Source organism: Peromyscus eremicus, chromosome 4 (assembly GCF_949786415.1).
Source record: "Peromyscus eremicus chromosome 4, PerEre_H2_v1, whole genome shotgun sequence".
Taxonomy (NCBI): domain Eukaryota; kingdom Metazoa; phylum Chordata; class Mammalia; order Rodentia; family Cricetidae; genus Peromyscus; species Peromyscus eremicus.
In genome coordinates, this window is record NC_081419.1 from 31,414,054 (window position 1) to 31,426,054 (window position 12,001).

Consider the following 12,001-nt stretch of genomic DNA (forward strand, 5'->3'; position numbering starts at 1 on the left):
CGCAGAAGTAATTGCCAAGTGGTTCAATAACCAGCATTCTCGGCACTATGGAAAGTGCAGGGTCTGAAGGGAAGGAACTCACGTCACTGGCAATGTCCCTGGAGGCTTTGGCACTTTTGATGGAAATGGCGTCCTCTCTCAGGTCATAGTCCTTCATCTTTGATTCATCCCATCCTTTGGTGTACAGTTTCTAGGTAGGAAGTACAACACAACAGAAAATGGAACTGTTTTAGAAACCCAACAGGCCACTCCCAGGGAAGACACTACTAAGGTGGAAAGACATTTTAACAGCTTCTATGGAAACTTAAATGCTACCCGAGGGCCTCTCTTACCTGGCTGATATTGGCAGAATTGCTCTTGGCCAGCAGGATTTCAGGAGTGTCCGGCATGACGTGGATGGAGGCTTTGTCGGCATCCCAAGCTTCTGTGTATAGATGCTGTAGAGAAGGAGAGATCAGACCTTCTGCTGAACCCAGGCATGTTAGTTATTATCAACTACAGTGTATTTTACTACAAATAGAGCCTTTTTAAGGTAGTAAACAGGAAACCATGGCGACATTGAAACAACTAGAGCATGGCCTGAGAGCTTTCATGAACCAATATGATGGCCTAATTGTGAATCCTTTTCACCCAGCGAACCATGAGCTTCCTCTTAGAACTTCTGGAGAGCGCTTGGTTACACAGGCATGCCATAGCAAAGGTCGTACATAGAGAGGTCAGCCTCCGGAGGAAGCTCAACCCAACTTCCTGTCAGATGAGAGCTCTTGGGAAGGGTGTGGACACTTCACACTCCTGTTTAAAGGTGGTTAATAGTGTCTTTGGCTATTAAAGGATTATAATATGTAAAATGCCTTGAGTCATAGTAGATTCTCTCTGTCTCTGTCTCTGTCTCTCTCTGTGTGTTCTTTGTGGTGTTCTTGATAGATATGGTATACTGTGAACAAGTTTCTGGACTTTTTATTCTGTAAACTCTAGAGTTTTATTCTGCAAACTGTCTCCGAGAGGCAATTTCTAATTTCTTCTGAGAGCTTACTCTCACTATCAGAATGACTGAAAGACATCCAGGCAGGGTTAGGAGAACTTATGTAAGTTCCATTCAACCTAAAATGTAAATGCACCTATCAGGGTCTACTGATTTGGTAAAGGATGAGCAGATAGATGGGACTCTGCAGAAAACAGTCTTCTATCTTGTGTGCTAACACTACAAGCGATGATACCAGCTCAGTTTTAAAAGTGGATTTTCATAGCCTAAGTCGGCAGAACCAAAGAGGCAACTAAGCTGTTGTATGAAACATGGACCAAGAAAACCAGGGGCCTCTGTCTGCTCCACCTGGGCCAGTGTTCCACGCAGAGGCAGGCCACAGGTGAGCAGGGCACGTGCAATGGTGTAGGGAGATCCCCCCAGGCTCGGCTTTCACATGCACACCTGATTAGAGGGCACAGTTGGAGAAACGCAGAGGAGGCTAGCTAGAATCCCTGCAGTCATTCCGCGGGAGGCTGTGGAAAGGGGCCCTTTCCGATGGTTGCTCCCTGGCTCATCTGGCTTTTTCCCACCTCGCAGGCCAAGTCCACGGGAGGCCTGACTCTGGTGGCAGAAACCCACTAAGGACTCACCTTGCTCATTGTGATGGCATTATTCTTTGCCAGGACAATTTCTGGGGTGTCTGTGATACAAGTGAACTTGAGCTGGTCTGCAGGCTGGCGATACTTCCTGTCACTCAGGATTTCGCCCGCTCTCTTCACCTTCTCAACCTCGACAGAGCCAATGGGAACCCATCCAATGCCTCTCAGCCACTCAAGATCAGCTTTGTAAACAGCCTAAAGACGAAAGTGTTAGAAGATCAGCCATTACCTAGTCATCCTGGCATTTGACTTTGAACACATACAAATAACTACTGAATTGTATTTGTGTACAATTTTAGAAAGATCCATCTTTGTTTAAAATGGCTTATCAAATACCTTGTCTCTGAAGTTGGCTGATGTTTGCCATTTTTCTAGGACCCATAAAATCTCTTCAACATTTGATTTCAGTGGAACAAAACAGTATTAGGGACATTAATGCCTGACTTCTGGAAGAAAAGTGCTTGCTGTCTAATGTGGCACTCACACCTCTTCATGTGGGAATCATCCTCTTGGAACACAGTGGGCTCCTATCCTGTCCGGCAGCAGCCTTCACAGATGGTTACATGGTAGACACAGTTACGTGGTCAATACTACCGACTGACCACTTGTGAATAAATATGCTTTCTTGTGCAAATAGAAGTAGTATTTTCACATGATTTTATGTATGTGCTTCTAAATCATACTGTTCCTTGCATTTATTCTAAGTCTTTTTTACTTGTCTTGGAATTCATTTTTTTCATTGAATTTAAATATAAGGGAACTCTTCTTATAAGTAAGGGCAACATTTTCTTTTTATGGTTTTTGAAGACCTTTTTCCCCCTGTATTTTTCAATACCATTACTTTTACAATTCTTCCAAAAGCAACTATTTAGTCAGAGCCCAATTAAAACAAGAAGCTACTAAATCAATAAGGAAGTGTCCCTTGTGTTTTTAGGTCACTGTAACATTTCAGTTTCCTAGAAATTGGTCAAACTGTGCATGAGTCATTCCTAAGCATTCATTCACAGTCATTATTACTGATGCTGCATATAAGGAAAGTGAGTCAGCAAAAGGATGATGATGCAATCAATTTAACTGGAAAATTAGTTTGCTTTAAATCAGGAATTCTTAACCTGTCATCAGTGAACCTGGACATAACTAAATCTAACATTCATATTTTTATTAACATTTAACTGAAACATAGCATTCAAGCAAGTAAAAGTATGGGTAACAGATTACAGTACTATTAATACTACATGTGTGTTAGTCAGCAATAGGTGTTATGGACACTGTTGTATTATTGCAGATGTTACAGACTTCTTAAAAAATTTATGCCCTTCACATGTCTTTGGAATTAGTTATCATACCCAGAACTAGATATTATATGTATGGCTGTAACTATTTAATGTGTTAACAAATAAGTATACATATTATCATATCTCAGATTTGGTTTAATATTTTCATAATCATTCTCAATATGGTTGGTTTCCTTTGAGCCCAATGCTTACTTTATATATTTCATAAAATTGCCTTGAAAAGGGGTTCATGGGTTTTTATTAGACTCCCCAAAGATTGTATGACATGGAGAATTTAAGATTTCCCCACTACACTGAACACATGGCTGAAGAATATTAGACCCACTCACATCACTTTGCAGGTCATAGGCCTTCCGCGCCTGAATGACATCATTCTGATCAGGCAGACATGTCCATTCGTGTAGAGGATGCTTGTAGTCTATGTCGCTTACAAGGATCTGGCACTTCTTGGCCAGCACCACCCCCAGCATGTCCACCGGGCTGCTGTACTTGGTCTTCCACTTCTCAAAGTCCTTCTTGTACTCCCTGTCACTCTGGATCTTGGCCACATGTATGGACCACATCATTTTGGGGTCATCCTTGATGTTCCGAGCCCCAATGTGGTGGCCCAGCTGCTTGCGGTAGCCTTCCTTGTACTTGTACTGAAGAAAGAAAAGGTATGTAAATCTGATGAAAAGAACACATACTACTTCTGTGTATTTTCTCCATTATTATCACGTAGAACAAAGACATCTGTCACCTACCCCTTTTGGTCACAGTCCATGTTTGTAGCAGGGCTGAGCCTAGACTGCAGGGCTCCCTGTATTTTGTATCCTGCCTTCTCTAAACTACACTACCCAGTATATATTGAATTCCTTAGCAAGTAAACATATAGTGTTTTTTAAACCATTAACACTAAAAATATTTTAGAATATATCTCTTGTTGTTAGACCTTAGAATGAATTCCTTGGTCAAGGACATGTATTACATTTAGGTAGAGTTTATGTGTTATGGAACTATTCTCTTTACTAGCCCATCAACATCACGAAATATTTTGCCAGGAGAATCATGCCTTGGGGTTTAGAATCTTCCGACTTTTAAAGTTCAAAAACAAAGTATCATGGCCCACTTCACCATGAGAGTCAGAGAGTGGGTATTTCGAGCTTAGCAGCTGAGAATACTGTGATAACTGAAGGAAGGGTCAGCTCAAGGTCTGGAACTGGGACAGGGGAAGAGCTTGTGTTTCAAGGATGTGGCAGGGTGCAGAGAACACAGACACTCTCTGAAGGTGTTTCTTATTCATAGAAAAGGAGAGAAGAAGGGGATGAATGCTGAGAAATCCCACTTGCTTCACAGTTTGTCAATTCCCAATAGGGACATCTTACAAGAGAAGTTCACAGAGAGTTACAAAGGATGAAAACACTCTAAACCACGCCCACCATCCAGCCATTGCCTCCATCCAGTCTTCTTCCATGCCCCAGTAAACACATGGAAACAACAGGGAAAAGATCATACCCACATTGGTAGAGTTACCTGTAGTGTCAGTCACTGGAATTTCATAAATATCTGGATTAACTACTGCCCAGTTTCTGAGGTTCAAAAACAAAATATAGACTGGGACACAGCTTGGTGGCAGAGTGATCACCTGGGTTCCATCCCCAGTACCAGAAAACAAAGTGAAACAAATCAGCAGGTCTTTAAAAACAATTACTGCTTTAGAGACTGAACCAGCAACCAGGGAACCTGCACAGGACTGACCTAGGCCCTCTGCATGTATGTGACAGCTGTGTAGTTTGGTCTTCTTGTGGGACTCCTAACAGTGGGAGCTGGGGCTGTCTCTGACTCTGTTGTCTGCTTTTGGGACCCTTTCCTCTTATCAGATTGCCTTAGTAGGAGAGGAGGTGCCTAGAATCACCTCAACTTGATAAACCATGGCTGGTTGATATCCATGGGATGCCTGCCCTTTTCTAAAGAGAAAAGGAAGAGTGGATTGGGGGCAGGGGCAGTGGTGGGAGGAACTGAGAGGAGATGAGAGAAGGGAAACTGTGGTTGGGATGTAAGAATAAATAAATACAAAACACACAAACAAAAACCCAAACCAAAAAAAAATTGCTGTTTTAAAATAAACAGGTGGTCTTTACCTGACTGACAAGCATTAACGGGTAGAGGTCAGTTACTTCCTGCCCTTCACACTTGAACTCTGTGTAGGAGGGGACCCCCTAGAGGAGGGTGAAACTTGGAAGTGCAAGCAAGTTCTGGAGAGAAACACCCTGCAAGCTCCCATGTGACAACATTTTTATGAAAGAAACGCTTCTTCAGAAACAAACATCAACTTACGTCACTAGCAATCTCTCTGGAAGCCTTGGCTGCTCGGATGGGAATGGCATCCAGGCGCAGGTCATAGCCTTGCTTCCTGGCCTCCTCCAGCGCCACTTTGTAGAGTTTCTGTGGAAAGAGTCCTTAGTCACCACGCCCTTCAGAAGAAACGAAGCTGATCCCTGCTAAATTTTTTTTGTCCTCATTTCAATTAAAATGAATCCCCTAAATGTTCCGGTGCCTTCAAAGGTAATTACGTTTCACAGGCCACAGATGCTCAGGCATATGTTTGAAACATCAGGTTTTCCTGACTGATAAATCTGAAAACAGTTTGGGGGTGCATCAACATGTGGTTGCAAAAAATTTATTTTCTCAAATGAGTGCATATCATTACTAGTGCCTCAGAATCTTAAAAAATGCCATCTTGATATGGAAGGAGAAAGAGTAAGGAAAGTGTTTTTAAAATGGAATATATTTGATTTTATGAAAAGCCCAGCGCATGTGGACTACTACAGTGGCCCATGATTGATTTGGAATCACAGCCATTATGAAAATATTTGTACAGACAGAGATGAACAGATGAACATCTGCAGTAACATCAAATGAAAACCAGAGAGCGAGAGCAGAGGAACTCAGCTTTAGATCAGGGTCTGAGAAGACTTTGTTCTGAGAACTGTCTCCCCATACCAAGTCCTTTGACATTCACGTCCCTTATATGAATGGGGTTCAGTAGCTTATACACATCCTTCTGTATGTATCTCCCTTTTCAAGTCTTGAACAAGCTCAGGCGGGTCTGGACCCAGAGCATGCTCACCCTCATGAGCCTCCTGCCTCAGCCTTTCTTCTGAGTGCGGGATTTACAAACATGACCGACTTTGCCTGATCATCCTAGATATGCTGTAAATCGTCTCCAGCTTACTTATGATACATACTATAACATAAATATGTAAATAGTTACATGCTCTATGATTCAGGGAACAACGACAATAAAAATCTACGTTCACTTTCAGAATGGGTCCGGTGTTCTCGAGTATCTTGAAGTTGGGTGTAAATCTGTAGATGCAGGACTGAACTTGTGGCGGCTGACTAGAGACCTTGTACCCACGGCTGACCCAAGGGAAGGTTCTAGAGGAGTGGCGGGCGTTCTCAGGACATTGCCCTACAAGCACTCCACTTCCTGACTGGTAACCAAAGCCTGGCCTTCCTTGTGGACCCACAACACAGCCCAAGGTTAAATCAAGGGTGACTGTTTCTTTTGCCAACAATGTCAGTTATAGGACAGGTAATCAATCAGCCAAAGCATTTAACTAAGGGAAACAGTATGAGCCCTCATTTTGCCTCTCTGGACACTCACCTCACTGTAGTTTATCCTGTTGAGTTTGGCCAGCATGATTTCCGGTGTGTCGGGCATGACGTGGATGGTTTTCTTGTCATTGTCCCAGGCTTCAGTGTACAAGCGCTATTAAAAAAAGGAGACAGTTGTTGGGGTGTCCACAGAAACCGTCATTTCTTAGATACAAAGTAGAACTAAATTTATTAAGGCTACATTCCTTACTAAAATTTTTATAAATAAATACTTGAACTATTGAAGAATTCAACAGTTCTGCAAAGCATAGTTGGGTTGTGGTATTTAAAAATCTGTCTAAGAAGGAATTATTGTCTCATGATATTTGCTGTTTCTTGAGACAGGGTTTCCTACAGCTCAGTTTAGCTTCAAAATCATTACATATAACCTTGAACTCTGGATCCTCCTGTCTCTACCTCCCAAGTACTGGGATTGCAAGCATGGACCATTATGTCAGGCTTTATATGTAGAATGTACGTATTTTAAGTAATATTTCAAATTTATTCTTTGAAAATGTTGTAAGTGTACATGTGCTGGCTAGTTTTATGCCAAACTTGACACAGGCTAGAGCCTTCTGATAGAAGGGAACTTCAATTGATAACATGCTTCCGTCAGATCAGGCTATAGGCAAGCCTGAAGGGCATTTTCTTAATTAGTGATTGGTGGGGGAGGGCCCAGCCCATTGTGGGTGGTGCCATCCCTGGGCTGGTGGTCCTGGGTTCTATAAGAAAGGCAGAGCAAGCCATGAGGAGCAAGCCAGTAAGCAGCACCCCTCCATGGCCTCTGTATCCACTCCTGCCTCCAGGTTCCTGCCCTGTTTGAGTTCCTGTCCTGACTTCCTTCAGTGATGGACTGTGATGTGCAAGTGTAAGCCAAATAAACCCTCTCCTCCCCGAGTTGCTTTGGTCATGGTGTTTCATCACCGCAATAGTAACCCTGACTAACAAAGCATACAATGTATCTTGATCAAATCTTCTCCTCCAACTTCTTCTGGGCTCCCCTAAAACACCCCTCTCAACCTCACTCCTCTTTTTCATAGTACTTTTAACAAGAGTTTAATATTGTGATGTATCACCAAGTAATAAATGTATCTCAATAGAAAAACATTTATATTAAGACAGGGAATCTAAACTCAGAAAGCAAAACCACTTGTTATAATATAGGGACCCTAGTTTGTACTGTGTGTGTGTGTGTCTGTGTGTGTGTGTGTGTGTGAGAGAGAGAGAGAGAGAGAGAGAGAGAGAGAGACAGAGACAGAGACAGAGAGAGACAGAGACAGAGAGACAGAGAGACAGAGACAGACAGAGAGAGAGAGCTGGCAAGACAGCTCAGTGGGTAAGGGTGCTTGCCGCCAAGCCTGACAACCCAGTTCCATGGACCCACATGGTAAAGGAGATAATTGAGTCCCACAGGCTGTCATCTAACCTCCACACGCATGCTATGGCACATGTGTGTATATACAAACACACATGTCATCTAACCTCCACACACATGCTATGGCACACGTGTGTATATACAAACACACATGTCATCTAACCTCCACACGCATGCTACGGCACACATGTGTATACACAAACACACACATAACATAGGTAAGTAAATAAATAAGTAAAATGTAATAGAGAATGTCATTGAGTGTAAATGTAGGTAAAGTCTTCAAAAACTAGAAAGAAGGTCAAGAAAAAGCTAAAGAATCTGGAGGAGTCGAGGGGAAGAAAAAGCAACGCACAGCCCACAAAAGCAGAAGAGAGACTGGGTGAGGAATAATAGAAAAGGGGCTGTGGGCAAGGGGGTGAGAGAGATGAGGGGGAGAGCTACCAAAACATATTTCATATGCCAATTCAAGTCATTTTAGAAGGTCTGAGAAGCCTTAGCGTAATCTTTGGGACATAACAGCATGTCACAGTCTTCGTCTTGCCCTGTGGTAACTCTCGAGGCTTCCTAGCGGAGAGGGAAGACTCACCTTGTTCATGTTTATCGCGTTATTCTTTGCCAGCACCTGCTCCAGCGAGTCAGTTATGCTGGTAAATTTCAATGTGTCTGGACGCTGGCGGTAGATATTATCGCTTAGTATCTCTGTGGCCCTCTTGGCTTTAACAACCTCCAAGGAACCGATGGGAACCCAGCCAATGCCTTTCATCCATTCAAGGTCTGCCTTGTACAGATTCTGAAGATCAACAGGTAAGAAAGCTGTATTAACTGTTCTTTTTTGATTCATCCCAAAACATATCACACTCAAGAAACAGGAATACTGAGGGTAGGTGGGTGTTTGTAGAAATACGCTCACTATATAATACACACATGTCCAAAAACCTTTAGAAATTAATTAATGAAAAAAGGAATAGAATTCCTGCTGAACAGTCAAAGCTGCGAGCATACTCAGACCCCCATCACTGACTAACCCTTGAATCCTCTAAAGATTTTTTTTCTTGAGCTTTTTAAAAAAGGACATTATCCTGTCCTTAAGATTTTTACAAGATCTTTCACAGAGGACCAGTGCTCCTTAAGCCTTGGAAAATGTGTTCTAATCATTTCAAATTAAACCACGTGAGCAGACCAATGGCACAAAGTATGGCAATCACAAAACCCTTGCCTTAATTTCCATCTCTAAAAATGCCCAAATATGAAGTAAGTAAAGGAAATGTGCGGATGTAAAGATATTAGGTATTTATCCAGTATATTCTTGAGAGGATGAGCTAAGTGCTAGTATAAGATAATTTATTTTGAAAAAGCAAGGATGTCTTCATATTTTCCCTGTAAATTTCAAGTATAAACAGTTATTAAAGCACTGTAAAACAATACACTTTTATTCCCACTCTCCATTAGCCGCTGCCAACATGGATTCTCTCTCACTTTGTTGGCCACGAAGTCACCAGTAATACTTCATTTCTTTTTTTCTTTTCCTTTCTTCCTTCCTTTCTTCCTTCCTTCCTTCCTTCCTTCCTTCCTTCCTTCCTTCCTTCCTTCCTTCCTTCCTTCCTTCCTTCCTTTCTTGATAGGGTCTTATAGCTAAGGCTGGCTTTGAACTCCCAGTCTTCCTGCCTCCACTTCCAAGGTTCTGGTAATCCCAGAACAGGTGTGAGCCACAGTGGCTGGGTCAGCAATGCTATTTGGAGGCCTAAGCTTTAGCCCATTCAGACAGAAGAAGCCTGAATCACTAGGAAACTAAATCTTGTATAATGTTGATAGTATTTATTTCCTTTTTACCCATAACTTTTGGGGGGGTTGGTTTCCAATGAGAAATCCTTTCAGACACTTATTGCATACTTTTAGGGGCATATAGATTCCAGGCCCTTGACACTAATCAGAATCTCACAGATTTTCCTCTTATCTGTTTTTATCCTATACCAGGGACACTTACGTCACTCTGGAGGTCATATGCTTTCCGAGCCTGTATGACATCATTCTGGTCTGGCAGGCATGTCCATTCGTGCAGGGGGTGTTTGTAGTCCACATCACTGACCAAAGTCTGACATTTCTTGGCCAAAACAATACCCAGCATGTCCACTGGGCTGCTGTATCTTGTCTTGTATTTCTCAAATTCTTTCTTATATTCACGGTCACTCTGCACTTTGGCAATGTGGAGGGACCACATCATCTTGGGATCATCGTGTATCGCTCGGGCACCAATGTGGTGACCCAACTGCTTCCGGTAGGCTTCCTTATATTTGTACTGAAAGAGACATAACCCAGAGCATAAGGAAGGAGGAGGAGATGGAGAGAACCACTGCCTACTGCTCTGGTGAGGGTGCCCTCCGTGAAATCAGAAGACAAGGGGGTTCTTCCAGCAAGATGCATGATGCCTTGGGGCAAGAAGAACCTCACTGTTCCTTCTGTAAATCCCAGAGAACCGTGCTGGCAAAAACTGGCCAAAAGTGAACACTGACTAAAAGAGGCTGTCCAATCATAGCCACAAGCCAATCCAGTGCCCCAGAAGTCCTACCAGTCTCTACCCTGGTAGAGACCACCCCAGGATGTGTGCCTACATGGCACCCAGGCTTCTTCTCCTTGGAAAGGCAGAGAAATATAGCACATATGTTACTCAAACTACATATAGCCTATAGGAGCATACATATAAGCCAGGAGGCACAGTTTTGAAAATGACAGTTTGTGTTATTTAGTAGGTGTGGAGTTTTGGTTTCATGAAATGAGAAAGTTATGGAGACATTTTACCTGACAATGGGAAAAGAGGAGCACTATTTAATCACACACTTACAAATCAGCTACTGCAGTCAGTTCCACCTTTTCTGACCATAACTGGAAAGGTTCAAAAGCCATGAAGATGGACACTGCTTCTACTTTTGATAACTTTAAACATGTCCGGGAAACTTCATTTTTAGAGTACAGAAATCATGACTTTATAAACCTCAGAACAAAGGGACCCTCAGCCTTTGGCTGTCCTCCACCTCCCTTCCCTTGTGGGCAACCTCGGACACGCCTATTCCATTTTTGGCGTCATTGTCCCGAGTGTATCATGGGATTCCATGAGCAGCTCAACCAAGTCCACTGGACTGCAAGACACCTGCTCTATTTAACCAAGACAAAAGCAAGGTCAACGCAGCACAGTGCAGTGTAGACTGTGAGCGGGGTGGGTGGGGGACCATGAGTGGGTTACCCACTGTCCCATCTCTACTCAGTGCGGGGTGGTGAGGTGCATGATGACCAACGAGAAGTACTACAAAATTACACAAATACAGAAATGTGATCTCCTGTGCCAGTGGCTGGCCTGACTGGTTACAGAGTCAGCACTTACATCACTAGCAATGTCTCGGGAAGCCTTGGCAGCCACGATGGGGATGGCATCACTTCTCAAGTCGTAGCCTTCCTTCTTAGCTTCTTCCATGGCCTGGCGATAGAGGCTCTGGGGAAAGAAGGAAGACACTTCTAGTTGTAGAACTCACATCCGCTTGAAAAACCACTTTTTTTTTTTTGTCAAAAGAAGACAACCCTTGGATGTAGAACTATGCAGTCTTAACCAAACTAAAACAACATAACAACAAAAAAAGATTTTTTCCAAGCTATTAAGTTAATGGAAATTTCACATTCAGTAAATCATAACATCACACCTTCTTGTATAAATCCTTATAGGTTTTAGACACTAAGTCAACAGATCTCGGTTGTGTTTAAGCCAGTAAGCACCTACTCCCTTCATAAAACAGCCAAGAAGTATGCTATAACTCCAGATCTGAAATAGGAATAATTTTACCTGGCAGCCAGCATCACTGTATAATAATACATAATAAATCACTATAAGCATGTGTTCATAATCAGAAGTATGCTGCAATAAGACTGGGCGAATGCGTCTACAATCTGTTAACAGTTAATTGTTCATTAGTAACTGGTCTCAACTGCTGGAAATTGGCAGCAGATACAGGGACAGCAGATACCAAAGACTTATGAGTCAAAAAAGATGATTCTATTTTTTCTTTGAACTGAGAAAACA

General features: G+C 42.6%; 1 protein-coding gene across 2 annotated transcripts in view; it reads right to left on the bottom strand.

The window, feature by feature from the left end:
• Neb (nebulin) overlaps positions 1 to 12,001 on the bottom strand; it is a 197,974-nt gene that overhangs the window by 90,966 nt on the left and 95,007 nt on the right. For both annotated transcript variants that reach the window (XM_059260462.1, XM_059260461.1), the window contains 9 exons: positions 11,312 to 11,419; positions 9,920 to 10,231; positions 8,522 to 8,725; positions 6,568 to 6,672; positions 5,235 to 5,342; positions 3,248 to 3,559; positions 1,615 to 1,818; positions 333 to 437; positions 83 to 190 (listed from right to left, as the gene is read on the bottom strand). In XM_059260462.1, the coding sequence (XP_059116445.1) occupies positions 83 to 190; positions 333 to 437; positions 1,615 to 1,818; positions 3,248 to 3,559; positions 5,235 to 5,342; positions 6,568 to 6,672; positions 8,522 to 8,725; positions 9,920 to 10,231; positions 11,312 to 11,419 (1,566 nt within the window). The remainder of the gene's footprint in view (positions 1 to 82; positions 191 to 332; positions 438 to 1,614; positions 1,819 to 3,247; positions 3,560 to 5,234; positions 5,343 to 6,567; positions 6,673 to 8,521; positions 8,726 to 9,919; positions 10,232 to 11,311; positions 11,420 to 12,001) is intronic.